We start from the raw sequence: 17,681 nt of genomic DNA on the forward strand, positions 1-17,681 counted from the left end.
TCACGGTCCTTGATCCACACACCGGATGCATTTGTCACTTTATTATGGGAATAGTCCGTATCTTTGTCCGAATATCATCCGGCAGTGGGTAGAAACATGATCTCACCAGTCAAACGGCATAAAGCTATCCCGCCATCGACGGGGATTGAACTGGTGTCCTAACCGATACCAGGTTAGGCTTCTACCACTATACCACTTGACCAGTCCCAAAACTAGTGGTGCACCTTTAGATACCAGTCCCATAGGCTAGGTTGGATATATGTATATCCATACCTAACACATAACCAAGCACGACAATGTGCACCGTTCTAGTACCGTCGTGGACGCGTCAAGCGGGATTGGCCCATTTAGCAGGGTTAATTAAGTGGGGACCATGAGAGCAAGGCCGGCATGCGGGCTAGCACAATACGGTGTTCAAGGCATTGAGGGCTGTTGGCATAGTGCATATGCCTGAACCTTCAATTTCACTTATTGCAGTTGTCGCGGATGCATGACAAGACGTCGTCCTGCTAAACAACTATATTGTCAGATATCTCATCCCTAGATTGCAACACTCCCCTTTGGGCCACAGCGATTCAACATGTCCCAACCAACAACATACCCAATCCCAGCAGGCAGACTTCAAAGGCAGGACGGGGCAACGCCTTGGTCAAGCAATCACTCACATTATCAGCCGAACGGCAGTAGATAAACTGCAGCTCCCCGCTGTTGACATGATCTCGAGCAAAGTGATGAATTATGTCAATGTGTTTGACACGCTGTCCTTCCTTCCTATCTTTGCACAGTGAAATGGCAGCCTTATTGTCACACAATACAGACAAAGGTCCTAAAATCGGGAAATCAGCACTTAGCAAAGCAAGTTCGTTGAGGGCCTTCAATAAGGACAGACCCTCGCGCGTGACGGCTCCACACGCTTGATACTCTGCGTCCATCGTCGAGGTGGCCGTGGTGGGTTGCTTCTTGCTTTGCCACGACACAGCTCCACCGTACATGGCGACGACCCAGCCCGCCGTGCTGCGGCGCGTGTCCAAACACGTGGCAAAGTTGGCGTCGCACCACACCTCCACAGGCGCTTTTGTGTGACCGTAAGTGATCCCTCGTGATGCTGTGCTGCCGACGTATCTCACCACGTCAACCAGCGCCTCCCGGTGCGCCAGTGTCGTTTTGGAGCTGTAGCTGGCCAGCGCACCTACTGCAAGTGCGATATCCGGCCGTGTGCATTGCGCGAGGTGATTGAGGCTGCCAATCACAGACTGATACTCCAAAGGATCAACCATCTCATCGCCAGGCTGCGCCTTCCGGAGTGCCGCGAAGGTGTCCGGCGACATAGGCACGCCACGGCGCTCCCCGGTGACCCCGACCGCGTCAGCGAGTGCTCTCGCCTTACGCTCCTGGTCGATGGTGATCATACCAGCCTGGCGGTCGCGCGTGATCTCAATACCCAAGAAGTCCTGCGGCTCACCCATCTTGCGGATAGTGAACATGGAGGCCACGAGATCGACTATGTCGTCAGCTTGGGACGCTGTGCGCGCAGCGACCAGCCCGTCATCCACATAGAACATGGCAAGAACAGCACCCGAATCACCGCGGAGAATCCACAAGGAGGGATCCGCGTCGGACTGCTGGAATCCTCGCGATCGAAGCTCACCTTCGAGCCGTTGGTTCCAAGCACGCCCGGCCTGTCGCAAGCCGTAAAGGGCGCGACGAAGCCGCAGCACCTTGCCCGGGCTCGCGAGATGCTCTGCGCCAACGGGGGGTGTGATGTAGACCTCCTCCTTGAGCTCGGCGTTGAGGTAGGCGGTCTTGATATCAAACTGCCGCAGCTCGAGTCCCTCGTGTGCTGTGATGGCGAGGATCATGCGCACGCTGCGGTAGGAGCACACCGGCGCATACGTCTCATCGAAGTCTAGACCGTATTGCTGTCGATGACCTCCGGCCACCAAACGAGCCTTGTAGCGTCCCTTGGACTCGCCAGGCTGGGGGCGCTTGCGGTCGAGCACGATGTGGCTGGGCAGGGCTTGCTTGCCGGGTGGCAGATCCACCTCTTGGAAGACGCCATACTCGACGCACGAAGACACCTCAGCATCAATGGCAGCCTTCCATTCGCTCCAGTCCTCCCGTGCCATTGCTTCACGCACTGTGCGCGGAGCCGTCTCACAGCTGGCTGTCTGTGCGGAGCTGGCTGCCATGGCAACCCACTCCATCACAGACTTCCGGGTGGAGCACTCCCCCCAGGCTGACCCAGCGAAAGCTTCCGGTTCCTTCGAGGGCTGCATGCCACGACGGCCCAGCGGTTTCTTGAGCCGCTCACTCACTCCCCGACACGTGCCGCCGGTGCGTTGACGTTCAAAAGGCTGCGAGACCACAGGCTGGCGCGAAGCTCGTTTGCGTCGTCGTCGGTGAGGTTTTAGTCCCTCAGCTCCAGGGTGCATCTCAGAAGTGCGCACAGTCGGCTGCGAACGAGGAAGCCGGCGATGGGGCTCTGTAGCGGCGGGGATCAGGCATGTCTCCGAAAGGGGGGATGACCAGCGCAGATGACGGGCTGCTGCGGCATGCACGTTAGCACGTCCACGCTGTCTGGCATGGTCGGCGTATCGGGGGTTGGCATTTCGCGTAGCGCGCACAGGGCGCTGGTGGACCTGAGCCTGAAGCAGAGCTTGAGGGGGCAACGCGTCTGCAGCGGCTGGCTCCTCGAGCCCATGCGCGGCTGGCTCATGTGCGACGTGCTCTTGCAGCTCCCCGACTTCCGGCTGGTCGCCCGCAGGTGCATGCTCGCCAGAATCAATGGGCTCCTGCTCAATTGCGCCCCCCTCGTGAAGCACGATGTCGTCATCATCATCGTCATCGCTATCATCACCTCCCCCACGAAGGGGGCCAACACCAGGGGCAGGCGCGGGCGTCATCGTGGAAGGGTCATGGAGCAGTAACGGCGCGGGTGGGCACGGCGACTCGTCAAACCGCACTGTTTGCGAGCGCACCTCCTGACCGGAGTCGAGCAAGACGCGGTAAATGCCGGAGCCCAAGGGTTGTTGAAAACCCAAGAATCGTCCGGGCAGCCCGCGCGGTTCCAGCTTGGGCCGGTGCTTGTGCGGCTTACCCGGATTGAGGACAAAGACCCGACTGCCGAAACGCCGGAAAGCCGCCAAGCTGAGTGAATGCTGGAGCAGGCCCTCGACAGGCGTGCGGCCCACCAGGGCGCCCGACGACGGTGTGGCATTGTGCAGGTCATTAGCGTAGAGGATCGCGTCCCCCACATGATGCGTGCCCAAGGGCGGCAGCCCGTGCCGTTCGTCCCCCGAGTCTGCCAACATGGGCAGTGCCTTGTCGAGCAGTACCAGGTTGTGGCGCTCGGCAATTCCATTCGCCTCAGGGGTGTAGGGGGGTGTGGGCTCAGGCTGAATACCACGCTCAGCATAAAATGCCTTGAGCGCGCCGCACACATACTCGCCGCCGTTGTCATGACGCACACACTTGAGCCGGCGATCAGTCTGACACTCGTACCACGCAATGGCGCCGCGCACAGCCAGCGCCGTGTCACTCTTGCGGTGGAGCAATGCGACATAGGCGAACCTCGTGGCCTCGTCGATGATGGTGGCGAAGTACGTGCCGGTGCCCGGAAGGTCGCACAAGTCCATGTGCACTCTATGAAGGATGCGAACAGGCCGAGGAACACGACTGGGGTGGGGCGAGCGCCGCAGCTTGTGAGAAACACAAGGCACACAAGCGTGGTGCCGGCTAGCCTGCATAAACTCATCCGGGCTAAGCGGGTGAGTAAGCGTACAGCCAGGCAGCATGTGTCGACGGGCGAGATCAGCAAGCGTGGTGAAGCCCAAGTGGCCCAGCCTTCTATGCCAAAGCCATGCCTGCTCCCATGCTAGCTGTCCCGCGACAGCTGCGCTGGCATGGTGCGGCTGGTCAAGGAAATACAGCCCACCACGCAGGGTGGCGGTAAGCCATATGGAGCCATCAAACACAAGCTGCACGCGGTGAGGCTCTCCTGGTTGGGCTCCTGGTGCGAACAGCACCGAGAAGCCCTCATCCACAGCCGTCGACACAGAGAAAAGGGGCCCGGCCAAGTCTGACACGTGCAAAACTTCGCGCAAGAGCATTTCCCCACCAGGTCCCCACAGCACCATGTCACCTATCCCAATAGCATCTGACACCACTCCCCGCTTTGTTTGCAACCGGTGTACCGGGAAAGGCACGTGTAAGGCGTCGATAGTTACGAAATGCGCCCTCCCCTCCTGGGCTCATGTGCGGTCTACAGCCCGAATCCAAGACCCACTCCGAGCCTGGACATCATGCCGGCACCTGAGCAGGACAGGGGGGAGGGCGCCACCGGCGAACGATGGGAGGGTGTGGACAGTCCCGGACCCTGTGCTCCTTGCTGCCGCATCGCAGACACTCATCCGGAGCAACCGCATGCGTGGGTTTGCTGCTGGAGGATGCGGTGCGGCCTTCGTCTCGCCTGGAATTGCGGCCGTTCCCCTGTTGCCACCGCGGCTGAGCTGGGCCGGAGGGCGCGCAGCTGAGACTCCAGGTCTGCAACGCGCTGATCACCGGCAGCGCGAGTTGTAGCAGCACAAGCAGTCGCAGTCGGTCCTAGTTCGGCAGGCATCGCGCGACTCCGCCTCGACCAGACGACCTCGCAGCGAGCGCAGGGTCTCACGGCCTGTCATTGCACCACGCAGACCCAGGAGGACGGGCTGCCAGGCAGGCCGCTCATTCACCAAGCCTTGCAGCACTGCGTCAATGAGGAAGGCATCATTGAGCTCACGTCCAACATCGCTCAGGTCCTGTGCAAGCATGAGCGCGCGATCGCAGTAGGCTGCAATCCCCTCATTGGCTCGTGGGGCCAGCGCCGAAAATGCACGCTGCAGCGACGGGGCTTGAGTGACACGCCATTCCTCAAATCCCTGGTTATGTCAACCCACATCTGCTTGCCAGACTGGGTTCTGACATGGAGGCGGTTCATCTCGGGACCCAGGAACTTTAAAATGTCGGAGCCTACAATGGCGTCATGTCCAGCGCGCTCAGCGGCATTGACTGCAGCGATAGCACGTGCTGCTGTGGGCCTCGGCTGGTGGCATAGCATCAAGTTCATCTGGTGATGGAGTGGTAATCACAGCATAGTTCTTGATGGCATGAGCACTGAAATACCCCAACACAAGACGTTTCCATGAGGGAAACTGACCACTATCATAACTATTCAGCTTGGGAATACCCTTATAGCTCTCCGACATCTTGCCTCGAACGCAAGGGACAAGAAGAAAACAAAGAAAACACCGTAAGACGCAGCGGTGACGTAACCGGCAGCAGACAGGCGTCACAAACGCCTTCAAAACTAAGAAAACAAACAAAGCAGTCCGACCAGGCAGCAAATTCAAAAGAGAAACTAATGAAAATAGGATCTGGGCGCGTATCTTGGGTCGTATTGCCTGGCGGTCGGGGAAACAACAGAGGAGAAGACACGGGTCCCGTGCACGTCGAACCTCCGACGGCAGCAATAAGGCCACACAAGAAAAGCCAACAAGCCAAGAAGACGGCGACCTATGCCAAACTATCAGAAACCAAAAATAAAACCGAGGAAGGACACCAGAAGCCAGGTCGAACACCAATTTCGAGCTGGTGGAGTTGAGACTAATGTTAAAACATTACAATTAGAGGTAACGAGTCACTGACAGCGAAGATCATCGTTAGTCTCAACTCAATCACACCCAGATCGAGCTGAGACTTTATTCCAACTTGCTGTGCTCTCGCTCCAACAGAATACAAGCATCAGATCGACATAATACTGTGGGCCAAATAGCAATCGAGAAAGGCACTATCTACAAACAACTATATTGTCAGATATCTCATCCCTAGATTGCAACACGGTTGGGGGCAGTCAGCAATACTGTTTGTGCAATTGGATGGAGAGCAATCACACCGTTGCTCTGCGGCCCATCAAATAAGCTGCATAACAGCAGCAAGCATGCTGATGGCAGGCTAACTGCTGCTTTTGGGCAGGTGCACAGTAGACAGCCAAAGGACAGGCTAGACAGCAAGTGAAAGGTACAAGGCAACAAGGTACGAGCAAGATAAAGGAATGCCAGTATATTGGTATGAAGGGTTCAAGGAAGGGCCAAGCTCCCCCGATGGCATTTGAGTTCAGAGGGCGGGCAAAACCCTTCATGCAATCACACTACTGGCCTCATACAATGCCCTTGACAAGGGATCCCTTAGTATGATTGTAAGGCTCCATAGGCCTGCGATAGGCTTGTCGCAAGGCCTGGATATCCGAGATATCTCGAGATACTCGACCAGTGCATCTCAGCCCCATGCCATACCAGGCTGCACAAACTGCCTCGTGGTAAAACTGCATGTTGCCTATGTTCAACACGGTTCTGACCCGAGGGTCATGCGCAGAGCCTGTATAGGTTCCAGGTTGTTAGCCATCATGGATCGCGGTTTCGTAAAATGGTCGACCCAGGGTCACGCAGCGCGCATTCGCGTCACATACATCTGCGCTGGATGCTCATCTTGTTATCAAAGATACCCTGGCGAGCGCTTACAAGCAGATTGCTCTATCGAATCTGCAGGTCGCCACGGTAAAGCCTCGCAGTTACCGCCAGAAAGCGCTTACCTTTTTCAAGTGCCGTATTTGGAGCAGTTATAAGGGCATGTTCTGTCAGTATTCTTGAAGATGAAAATTGTACTATTTGCGGCCATCATGTTGCTGGATGAGAAGTGCGCCAGGGCATTTCGGCATTGTCCTTGCAGGGTTCTTCGCACGTGAGTTTCCATTTTAGAACGGTCATTACTAAAGTTGGTGGTTTTTGCAGGACAGGATGGTTGTCAGTATAGTCTGGAAGCACGCATGGTACAACTACGTTGCGTGCTGCAAATCGCGTCTCCAGGACGCCTCGACCAGGATAACCCTGCAAGCACAGGTACGCGGCAGTGCGCTTTCGGCGCTGTGGGTGTGTTGAATTCTGGTTTCACCATGCCAACGCCAGGGGGCGTTCCCTGCAATCTCGTGGGACATGTTGCCTCAGCACACGTATCTCGAGAATCTGCAATGGGCACCACTTTTCTGACGGCAACTCAGCGACTACACCAAACCGGCGCTCATCGTGATTTTTGGAGCGTACCGCAATACATGACCTGTTCTCGAGTGTGTGATGGAGCACTGTGCGATGGTTTGCGCCAACGAATTGCAATCGTCGGTTGTCCCGGATCGTTTACTCAGCCGTGGACGGGAGACACTGTCGCGTCCTCCGCCCATTGTAGACTTTTTTTGAGAGATGTCCCTAGTGGAATCATCAGAACACGTTTGTGTGTTGTGGTCGCTTCGAGGGGTGGGCGTGGCTGAGATGTGTGCACAAGTCCAGCATCTTGGTGTCATAGCCAGACTCTCGCACGCGAGGACCTTCGGGCTCCCACGCAGTGGGCCACTGCGCAACAGCCAGCGTGCTCTACCCGTCCAAATATCCAGCAAAGACAATATGTTATCTTGTCTCCTCTGTCTTCTCTACAGGTCGAGGATGCCTCCCCCATGTGGAAGTCCTCAACGCCATCATGTGAATGTGTGTACCGCTGAGTCACACAAAGGACGCCTCTTCAAGCAAGAGAGACATATATAAAGACGTTGTGCGTCCTGTTCTGCACAGTCCTGGTGGGTCCATTCATTACATTTCCCTTGGCATCATGGTGGTGGTGGTTGCAGGCCAAGAAAGACCTTCAGGACGTATTATTAGCCGGAATTGTGTTCTACAAGACATTAATCGTGCAGCTGCAGCATGTCTATGGAGATGTGGGTGTTGTTATCGCCTTTGATGATGCAGCACGAGAGGCAGCAACCAAATCCCTCTCTCGCTTTCCCGCAAACCAAGACTGCTCCCAGCTCGTGTCCGCATGTCTGATCAAAGTTGGGGACCTCACCAGGTATGAAATACTCCTTTTCACTCCAGGTGGCCTGCAATGTGCGACTTGAAAGATTGCACCGTGTTTAGAACAACTGGACCTGCCGGCATCTTTTGAGACTGTCGTTAGCAATATGGGTGTTACCTCTCATTCTTGTCTTCCTGTGCTAAGAGCGCGTGCATGGTGATGTTATCATTCAATCTCGTGAGACCACTTGCCTGCAACTGGGAAGGCTCATTAGGTCGGCGTTTGCGTCGCCATTTGGCCCTTGGCGTCATTCCTGATCAATATGGTTTCTACTTTTGTTTTTGGGTGAGCACGCTGCAATCGAGTGTGCTCAGAGCAGATACCTGGCAGACCTGGCAGCCAGTGCAGCCAACGCAAGAGAGGTGCACAACATTGCAGCATCGCACTACAAGCAAGCGCTTCAGCTCGACCCAGGCAACGGCCAGCTGCAGAATCAGCTGGCCGTTGTCGCGGAGATGCGAGGCGACGCATTCGGGGCACTTCTCCGTTTCTCGCTCGCCGCCTCCTCATCGGCGCCATTTGCCCATGCCACCACCAATTGGGTGCGGCTCATCGGGCAAAGCCGCAGTGCCGTTGCGTCGTTGATAGGCCGGCGAGGCTCGCCGGACAACCTGCTTTCCCCCAGCCCGTGCGTGCTCCCTCCATGCTCGGTTGCCCCTCCACTCCTGTTGATCCAGTCTCGCGGTGCAATGTTGCTGGTAGACGTGCGCCGAGTAAGAGCATCGCAGCGAAACCAAGTTGCGACCGCGCAAGAGTTTTAATCGACTTGATGATGCCGTCATGGCGAAGTTCCATGAAACAACAGTTTACGCGCCTGCTGATCGGCGGGTGTGGGTATCGGGCGAGTCAAGTTGCAATGTCTCAGACTAGTTTCAGGTTTCGGTGTGCAGCTTGTCACGCTGCGTTTCTGTCATCTCGAAAAGCCTGCTGGTTTCAGGTTTTCGCCTGCTGCAGCTCATGTGGCGATTTGCTTCTTGTGATGCTGACACTGAACCTTTGACCCTTTCAGACGACCGGGTGAGGTCAGAAACGTCGTTTCTCTTCTCATGGGCTGCATTTTCGGGACAGGGGCCGACTCCCTCGACCTGGACAAGGTGGAGCAGCACTGGGCACCTGCGTGCCGAGCTCTGAAGGTGCTCCTACATCACCCGCTTGCTGCCAGCACTGGGTCCAAACGGCCTGCACTGGCCAGCAGAGATCTCGCGTTTGAGGTGCCGTTATATGCCTGCATTGCGTCTTGGATAGCTGACAAACGCCTTGCGGAGACGCCGGCAGATGTGCGCCCCTCTTCGATTGACAGCCTTCAGGCCTCTGTAATCCATAGATTGGCCAACAAAATCTCTTTGCTCCTGCCTTGCTCTGTGTCGAGCGCATTGCTGACAGCATGCTGTTATTCAAGCAGGCACCTCTGTGTTCTTTTCGTACACGGCGATGCGATGAGAGTGGAGAATGGCAGTGATCGTTGCATGGGTATTGCAGCTTTGCCACCTGCTAGAGTACCTCTGCCACGTCCTGGGCCATCTTTGCATCGTCCCAAACAAGATAACACTCCCGGACCAATGCATTTGCCAGCTATCGTCTGGTAAAACCAACTCCTATTGGAAAGAGCGTGCCATGCAGCGCCTTAGCTGGTCGACAAGGCCGCTTTAGAATGGCATTTGTACTGAATAAACAGAATAGAAACTTCCTGCCTCCCTTGAATCAACGAATCTGCCCTCTAAATAATACCGTCATTGGCTTTTGGTCTCAGACAGGCATCATGCAAGCATGCCCATCTGTGCTCTAGTTCGGCATCGCGTGTGCAGTGTCGCCTTGAGATCCTACGTGTCACTTGCAGGTTCAGCGTGCTGGTGCGTGCGCGGTGGCGAACAGCATGTACAACGCACTCCTGCGCCTCAATACAATCTACATCAGCTCTGCAGAGGTGCACCTAACGATACTAAAAGCCTGTCAGGGCTCCCCTGCAGCCCTCAGCAGCTCGGCAGACACGGACCGCCTCCTCAGCTGCATCCGCTTAGTCCTGTCCCGCACGACCTGCGCTCTGCGCAGTGCAGATACCTCGTCCCCCCTGGGTGAGCCAAGCCCATCCTCTAGTAATGTCCCCCCCCCAGTGCCTCGTCCATCTGAATCTGCCACCGTCACGGACATGCTGTCGGCCTTGGCATCGCTCCTGAACTCAATATCGCAGATTCTCCCAGCACACTTCCCTGGCGAGGCACAGCCACTCCGCGATAAAGGCTGTCATATCGGGCAAGCTGGCATGCCGGAAGATGCCCAGCTGGCTGGCTGCCAGGCATTTGTCAGCCCCACTGCCCCTGCATTGACAGAGCACTCAGAATCTCCAGCGGCGAGCGTTCCATTAGGGTCCCAACAGGGCGGAGCGTCTTCCTCTTCACAGCCAGCGCTGGCCGCCCTGTGCCGCAATGCACTCCTCATGGCACGCTGCGCTTGTGACCTATCTCGCCGTCTGCTTAGTGGCGCTGCTCTGCCGCACGATAACGGCTCCGTCACGTCTCGAGCGTCGTTGGATGCAGCCGCGGCAGCTGTTCTGTTAGCCGGTAACGAGTCAGTTGCACACCTGGAGGGGCGTGTCGCTGCCGAGCAAGAGCGCGCAGTACCGTCTTTCGACGGCCTCACCATTCATGATGATTCGGACACGGACGCCGACGACGAAGTTGTCTATCAGCCCCCCTGCCCTCGAGCAGAGCTGTCAAGCGCTCTGGCACACGTCGGAGGAAGTCTGCTCGAGCGCCTCAGTGGAGCGCAGCATGGTGGAGGGGCTGCAGGAGGGCCGGTGGAGGAGGCAGAGAGCATAGAAGCGGAGCGCCTGGTGCAGGAGAGGGACGTGTTTCAGGGAAACGAAAGCACGAGAGGCATTGACGGCGGTATAGAAGTGGAACGCGTGGTGCAGGAGAGGGACGTGTTTCAGGAAAACGAAGGCGCCGGAGGCAGTGACGGCGGTATAGAAGCGGAACGCGTGGTGCAGGAGAGGCGCGTGTTTCAGGGAAACGAAAGCGCCAGAGGCAGTAACGGCAGTGCTCCGCAAATGGGGTGCGTGCCTCTGGCGTGCATCGATGACCGTTCCGGACACCCTGCCCATGTCGATGTGATGGACAGGCCCCCTCCCCCGGTGGTGTTGTGTGCCACGACGCTGCAGCTGCCACGCTCCACGTCTTTCGCTGCATCTAAGGTCTGCTGAGCTTGTATCATCTGAGATATTTGCCATGGCATGTGATTTAGTCACGAGATGCAGTCATGTTGGCAGTCCCCCACAACCCCATTGCCTTGCACCTGCCACATGTACCCTTGCAGGCTGCGGCTTGCCTCGTGATGAGAAGGATTATTACTTGTACAAGCGCACATTCTGTCAGCGGCATATCCAGGCAATTGTTGTAGACAATGCTTTCGCCAGACGACCAATATCATGGGTGACCGTGAGCCTCATTAGCCTGTTCTTCTCTCCACTTGCTGCCATAATCCTCGGTGATCGCCTTTTCACGTACTAGTCCTGCTTGAGATGCGTCGACAAGTAGATAGGCTTCCTAGATGATCGTACTGGCCCAATCACCATCACCACGTTGATTGCATTGTTTGATATGGCAGGAGCGTCATTATGATTATTATAATAGTGACATAAATGTCTGAGGTAGAGTATTGATGTTCTGCTTTATTTTATTGATGTGTGACCTTGCAAGTTCTGATTTCATGTACCTCTTTAGGTACCGGTATGCGAGCCATATTGGGACTGGTGAGATGCAACAAAGGGGCGTTTTGCTGGAGGGCATTGCCATGTGCGTGTAGGTGGTGGCATGTCTGCTCGACTTACTCAGAGGCGTGAAACCAAAACTGTGTGAGGTTTCTGACAATTACGCGGCACCATATGGTGATTCGTATCCTCTCTTGCTGCATGAACGCTTGTGCATGGACAGCCTGACCGTGCCAACGCACGTTGCCACACCAGCCATGCATGCGAAATGGACGATCGAATGCACCATACATACTTACAATGGAAGCCAGTAGTCACGACATGTTCACCAAGCATCAAACTCGCTGTTCATGGACGGTTTTGCCTTCTTTGCTGCGCGGACTGGAGCGGCCTCAGCCTCCGGCACAGCAGCAGGCTTGATGTAAACACCAACTTTTGTTGAATGGGGAAGCCGCTCTGGAGGGGGGGCCAATGCTTCTGCAGTTGTGCGGGTCTGTGCAGCCAACCGGGGGTCACTGAACCACTTGCCTGCTCGCTCGCTGTCGGGGATGATGCCTTTCTGCTCCACGTCTTCCTTCTCTTTCCGCGCAGTTGCTTCCTTCTCCTCCTCCTCAAGAAGCTCTCTGTAGGGGTTGACATAGACTTGGCAACCTGCAGGCCCACACGCGGCTGAGAATATGGAAACCATCAACCATTCATTGTCTGCAGCCATTTTGAGACATAAGTTCTTATCATAACTGCAACCGATGCAGCAACACGAACATTTTACTACCGGTTGCACCACCCACCCTGCAAGCACGTATTGCCTGCACGAGCAAACAATCAGGCAAAGCTCAACTTCTGCACCTAAACAGGCAAGGCCTGGCAGTTGTGGGCAAGAAACGTATCTGCAGGCAAGTAAGACGCATTTCCATCTGTGAATGCAAGTAATCTCAATGCACTTCAATCAGCCTGCTCGGGTGAGATGAAACACGCCTGTGATCCTAAGGTCCTCCACGGGACGGTCCGTGTCGCTTGTTTTCACACTCTCCAGGGCTGTGAGGGTCTCCAGACCGCCGACGACTTTGCCAAAGACTGTATGCTTGAAGTCCAGGTGCCGGGCGCTTTTGTACAGAATGAAGAACTGCGACCCATTTGTGTCTTTCCCGCTGTTTGCCATTGCCACAACACCTCGGCCATCGTGGTTGAGGCGTGAGTCGAGCTCGTCCGGAAAAGTCTTGCCATATATTGACTCCCCGCCTTCCCCCGTGCCCGTAGGATCCCCACCCTGCACGCTCATCACGCTAGATCACTCATCTACGGCAGACACCTGCACCTGAGTTCTGCTGCGGGAAATCATTTACTTCGTGGTCGCCCTGATTTACATATCCCGACGAAGCATCATCCGACCCCCCCCACCCCTTTGGGCAACCAACAACTGCCATGACAAGCCCCACCGCTTGGGCTTCCATATAAGATGAACCACGGTGGAGGCAGTTACTGCATCGCCGTTCTCAACTTGCACAAGGTCACAGAACTGGCTCCTCCATGGACCATTTACATCGAACCAGACATGAACACTATATGTATGTACGCACGCCGAGCAGCTTGATGACGTGTCTCTTGCTTGGCTGTAGAAGGTATCTGCGCAAGATACTTTCGTCGAATGTGGAGATCAAGCAACCGCAAGGACTGCCAAGAGCTATTACCGCTTCAAAAGCTGCTTGCACGAGGTCGGGTTCCCCAGCGCACCTGGATCATAAAGTTCCGTATACTCCGGTGAAACTTTGTGTTGTTGTAATAGCCCATTTCGCAGAGGGCGAGGAAGTTCTCACACGTTCGCGGCGCCAGCTCGCAGTGCAGCTCGAGGTTGAGTGAGCCCTTGTTGGTCAGAAGCTGGCAATATGCCTTCTTGGTGGGGTTCCTGCAGACATCACGGATCATCAGCTCTTCACGACGCACGCCACTGCCAGCCAATCGTCGCCACAACCGAGTCAAGAGACCACACGTCAAAAGCTAGGATGTAAATCATGCAAGGCATTTGAGCATGGAGCTCTGCATACACGCTCCCCGCACTTCCAAACAAGGCGCTCCTTTCGCACCCCACCACAGTTCCTTACCCCAGAAATGCGCATTGTTACAGCCCGACTCTAGCTCTCGCGTTGCAAAGTGGAGAATCCAAAGACTGATTTGCACGTGGAAAGGAGGGCGCACCTGTGCACGAGTTTCTGGATGCGCTCATTCTTTGTGACGACATTTTGTGAGGTGGAGGTGAAGCTCCGGCTGGCAGCACCCGTGGTCTCCACTGATAGCTCGTAACGCGGCTTGTAGTGCTCGTGCCACCACGTTTGCGGGACCAGCTTGCCTTTCTTCTCTTTGGCGTCCTGCAGCTCCTTGCGCTTGCGCTCTGCGACAGCCTTCTTGCCCAGCTTTCGCTCTGATTCCTCGTGATCGTCTGTGTCCCAGGTGCTCGCCCCTGGCTTGAAAATCACTGCGCCACTTTGCCGCCATTGTTGACATGCTAACAGGACTTTTCTCGGGTGATGGCAGCAATAGCACGATTTCTAACCTAGACTTGCAGATGACAAAGGCCATGAGGGAGTCTTGTGAAGAGACTTATAATGATGAGTGGCCTTCGGCCCCGGATGCGTCAAGTTTGAAGCCCACACACATCATAGAGTGCGGAAGGGAGGGTGCGCTGCGCAAGCTAGCTCACTATTCCGATACAGTTATCTCTAGCCAGCGCAACTGCATCATTACTGTTCCATGTGTATGAAAAAATCACTAGAAACGTCGAGGGCTTTTTAAGAACTATTATTCTGCAGTCGCAACGCAGCGATGCAATCAATTAATGGCAAGAGACGCAAAAGCACGGCGACCGAGAAGGTGCCAAGCAAGCCTTGGCAGAGCTGGGTCACAGACACAAACACGCAGAGGCTACTGTGAACTCAGCACTCAAGTACAGCCACACCATCTCAAATATATGGAGAGTGTGCAGATACTTGCAAGGTTAGACAAGGAAAAACTACTTAAATTTGCCAGTATCCATGTGGATACGGCAGTAATATAGAAAGATACATCTTCAACATAGGCCGGTCTTGAAACGTTGGGCAATTGTTCCCTTTGTCTGCGAATGTGTCCAAGGGAGGCTGTGGAGGCTCCACACCTGTGCGCGTGGCAGCCGGTGCCTTCGTGCGCCAGTCGTCGTCGTCATCGTCAGTCGCCGTGACAGCAGCGCTGACGGGTGCATCCGCTTTCCCTCCCTGTGCTCCCACGTTCTGACCCTTGCCCTTCTGACTGGAGCTACGTTTCTTCTTCAGAGCTTCCTCCACCTGAAAGCGTTGCCAAGCCACGTTCATGGTGATCCAATTCCATCTTGTGATAAAACACACAGGACTCATAGCAAAATAAAACTCAGATGCGGCAAGGCCAATCATCATGAGAACCAGTGGGCGTCCAACCCATGCATGACACGCAATTAGAGGGATGGTAAACTGAGCCTGTTCAAAAAAGATATGCTGACTTTCTTCCTGCAGATTTTCCCGTGCATTGACGGCTCGCCAGGCTGTCGGAGGTTGGGTCGAGAGTTGGACTGCCTGGGAACATGCGGCGGAAAAGTGGCGCGAGTCCTATTGCCACAAAACACCGGTGTGCCTCTCGCCTTGTACGCAGACTTTAGCGCAACACATTTGTGTGCAGCTGCGCAAATGAACACAAGAAAAGGACCAACGTCTCTTGCCGACATGTGCGCACCCCAAAGCCGTAGTCGCGTCCCAGAAACTGGAATGCCAACAAGTTGAAACGAGCGCAGGACACCCTGCAACAGGGCGTGCAAGCATTCGTGGCAATAGCGATCTCTGCTTGACCGGCAACAATGCTTGAAACCACGTATCCTAGCACCAATCTGACCTGAGAAGGTGATGAGAGGGCAGACCTGCGCCATGGCAAGAGCTCTGCGGCTATTTGGCTCGTGGATGTCCTTGCCATTTGCCGCCTTGAGAGTCTCCATGACCTTTTGCATCGTGGCAGACGCGTGGCGAATGACGGACAGTTCGTCCTCATTTAGAAGCTCCGAGACATCAATTTCCCGCTTCACATGGTCAAAGTTTGCCAATTCCCGCTTTGCCAGCTGCATCGGATCCTGCAGCACACCGCACCGGCTCAGCACCCTTCAGGGATTGCTTCTACTTCAGTGCAGTTGCTGTACTTGTAGCGCTTGTCGGGGAAAAAAAAAGCCTAGGGCGATCTTTGCAGTGGCCCTCGCCTATGCTGCGTTGGCGACATTAACTCGTAACACGTTTGACATGGCCAAGGGATAACAAGGTTGCATTTGTGCTGCAATGGCGACAACATCTTGTCATCTAAATCGCCCAACCTGGTGAGATGTAAGCGTTGTCCTCCGCGGTCCGGCGCTTGCATACGGACTTGTGAAAGCGAACGATAAAACCAGCCAATTCGACTCCTTCAAAGTCGTCATTGAAAACATGTTGGCACGCGGTGTTGATTCACCTGGATGTGAATGACATCCTTTCGGGTAAATGGCTCATCTGTGATGAGGTCTCTCCAGCACTTGGTCTTGGCATTGAGCTCTTGAATGGCCTCGTAGCTGAATACATTGCCACTGATCTTGACTGCCACAATGTGGCTGTGCTGCATGCAACACGAGTGCTCAACATCGAGCAAGAAGCTGCACTAGCGCTCCTACTGGAGCAACTCCATATCCCAGGATGCTCCATAACCATAAATCATGATATGATTGTTCTTCATAGCTGGATTATCTCCATATCCCAGGAGATATAGGAGTGAGCTGTACCTTAACATCTTGAGTTTTGTTGTAATCAACCTTGCTTGGTTAGTCTTGCTAAGCCTTTGGTCAAAGTACGAATCAAATTGTGGGCAACAAGCAAAGGTACGTATCGCATTTCAGATGTGTCAATCAGGCATCTGCGTTTGGCTTTCTTCCAGTTTCCACCAAAAACCAGGCTGAAGTCGACCAGCTTCGTGTGCAACAAGGATGTCCATGCAAGTGGTGACAACTCCATGCATAGAATTTGCAACAGCGCTACATACAGGCTGTTTATGCACTATCCCATCATTCTGTACTCATCCTTGCAACTATAGAATGCTGGTTGGCATGGGTTTGATGTAGCAGATGGCAAATGACAGCAACCCAACAGGCCGACGCTCTTGAGACTTGCACGCACCTGAGTAAAAACCTTTGCGAGAATTGGGCAGTGATATTCTCCATCTGAATTCTTGTGGAATTTCAGAGGGATGAGGTCCTGCAGGTCTAATGGCTGGCCAGTGACAGGGTGCTTATGATGCCTTTGGATGTAGGGTACAATGTTGGTGATGTCGTATACTGTACCATCCTCCGTACAAACTGGATCCTCAAAAGGACTGAAAGCGATCGCGCAGCAGTTGAAGGGTAAACGCTGATAAGGCAAGTGGCCTTTCTTTTTGAAGCCCCCATGCTCTGTGCTCCATTCCTTCGCGGTGATATACAGACGGTCCGTGTTTTTCCCCATGATGATAACCAAATCGGCCTCAGATCAATCGATGCAGCGAATAGCGTGCCTACATCACAGGCGCTTGCTTGACAAGTGGCTCACGGTAGCCCCTACGTTCGATTCGTTAACTGAGGACCAACATTTGAGTCAATGTCATACCCTGAGATAAATCGAAACATCGAAAGCCAACACGAAGACAGCAACATCACAATGGCCCATGGCATTGGCCGGGCAAACAATCCGTTCTTTTGGGTCATGTTGTCATCTGTAGATAGCCCAGGTACCAGTCACGGGGAGGCAGTGACAGTGTGCCACCAGCGCATACTGGAAAGCATCGGTGCAGCTTGACGATCTCACAAGTTGTATCAGTGATATTGAATAGAGCTCTGCGTGTTTCGGGGATTCCCATCCCCAAATCTACAGCGGGCGTCCGCCACTTTTTGCCGTCCGGACACGGGCATTGCGATCACCGTAAAACTCATCTTAACTTACCGAATTGTCGCATGGGTCAATAAATCACGAGATTTCTCTGCTCGTTGAGTCTCAAGTTTGTC

General features: G+C 54.7%; 1 protein-coding gene across 1 annotated transcript; it reads right to left on the reverse strand.

Moving 5' to 3' along the window:
- Window positions 1–11,963: 11,963 nt before the first annotated feature.
- Window positions 11,964–17,145, reverse strand: LOC149809298 (peptidyl-prolyl cis-trans isomerase CYP65-like). The gene is made up of 9 exons (XM_089994904.1): window positions 16,822–17,145; window positions 16,127–16,267; window positions 15,141–15,758; window positions 14,696–14,949; window positions 14,345–14,436; window positions 13,832–14,108; window positions 13,370–13,541; window positions 12,614–12,905; window positions 11,964–12,289 (listed from the first exon to the last, which is right to left on the reverse strand). The coding sequence occupies exons 1-9, from the start codon at window positions 17,143–17,145 to the stop codon at window positions 11,964–11,966; spliced, it is 2,496 nt and encodes an 831-aa protein (XP_089851030.1).
- Window positions 17,146–17,681: the final 536 nt, after the last annotated feature.

This window comes from Nuphar pumila, unplaced genomic scaffold (assembly GCF_984573655.1).
Source record: "Nuphar pumila unplaced genomic scaffold, dmNupPumi1.hap1.1 HAP1_SCAFFOLD_1420, whole genome shotgun sequence".
Lineage (NCBI taxonomy): Eukaryota > Viridiplantae > Streptophyta > Magnoliopsida > Nymphaeales > Nymphaeaceae > Nuphar > Nuphar pumila.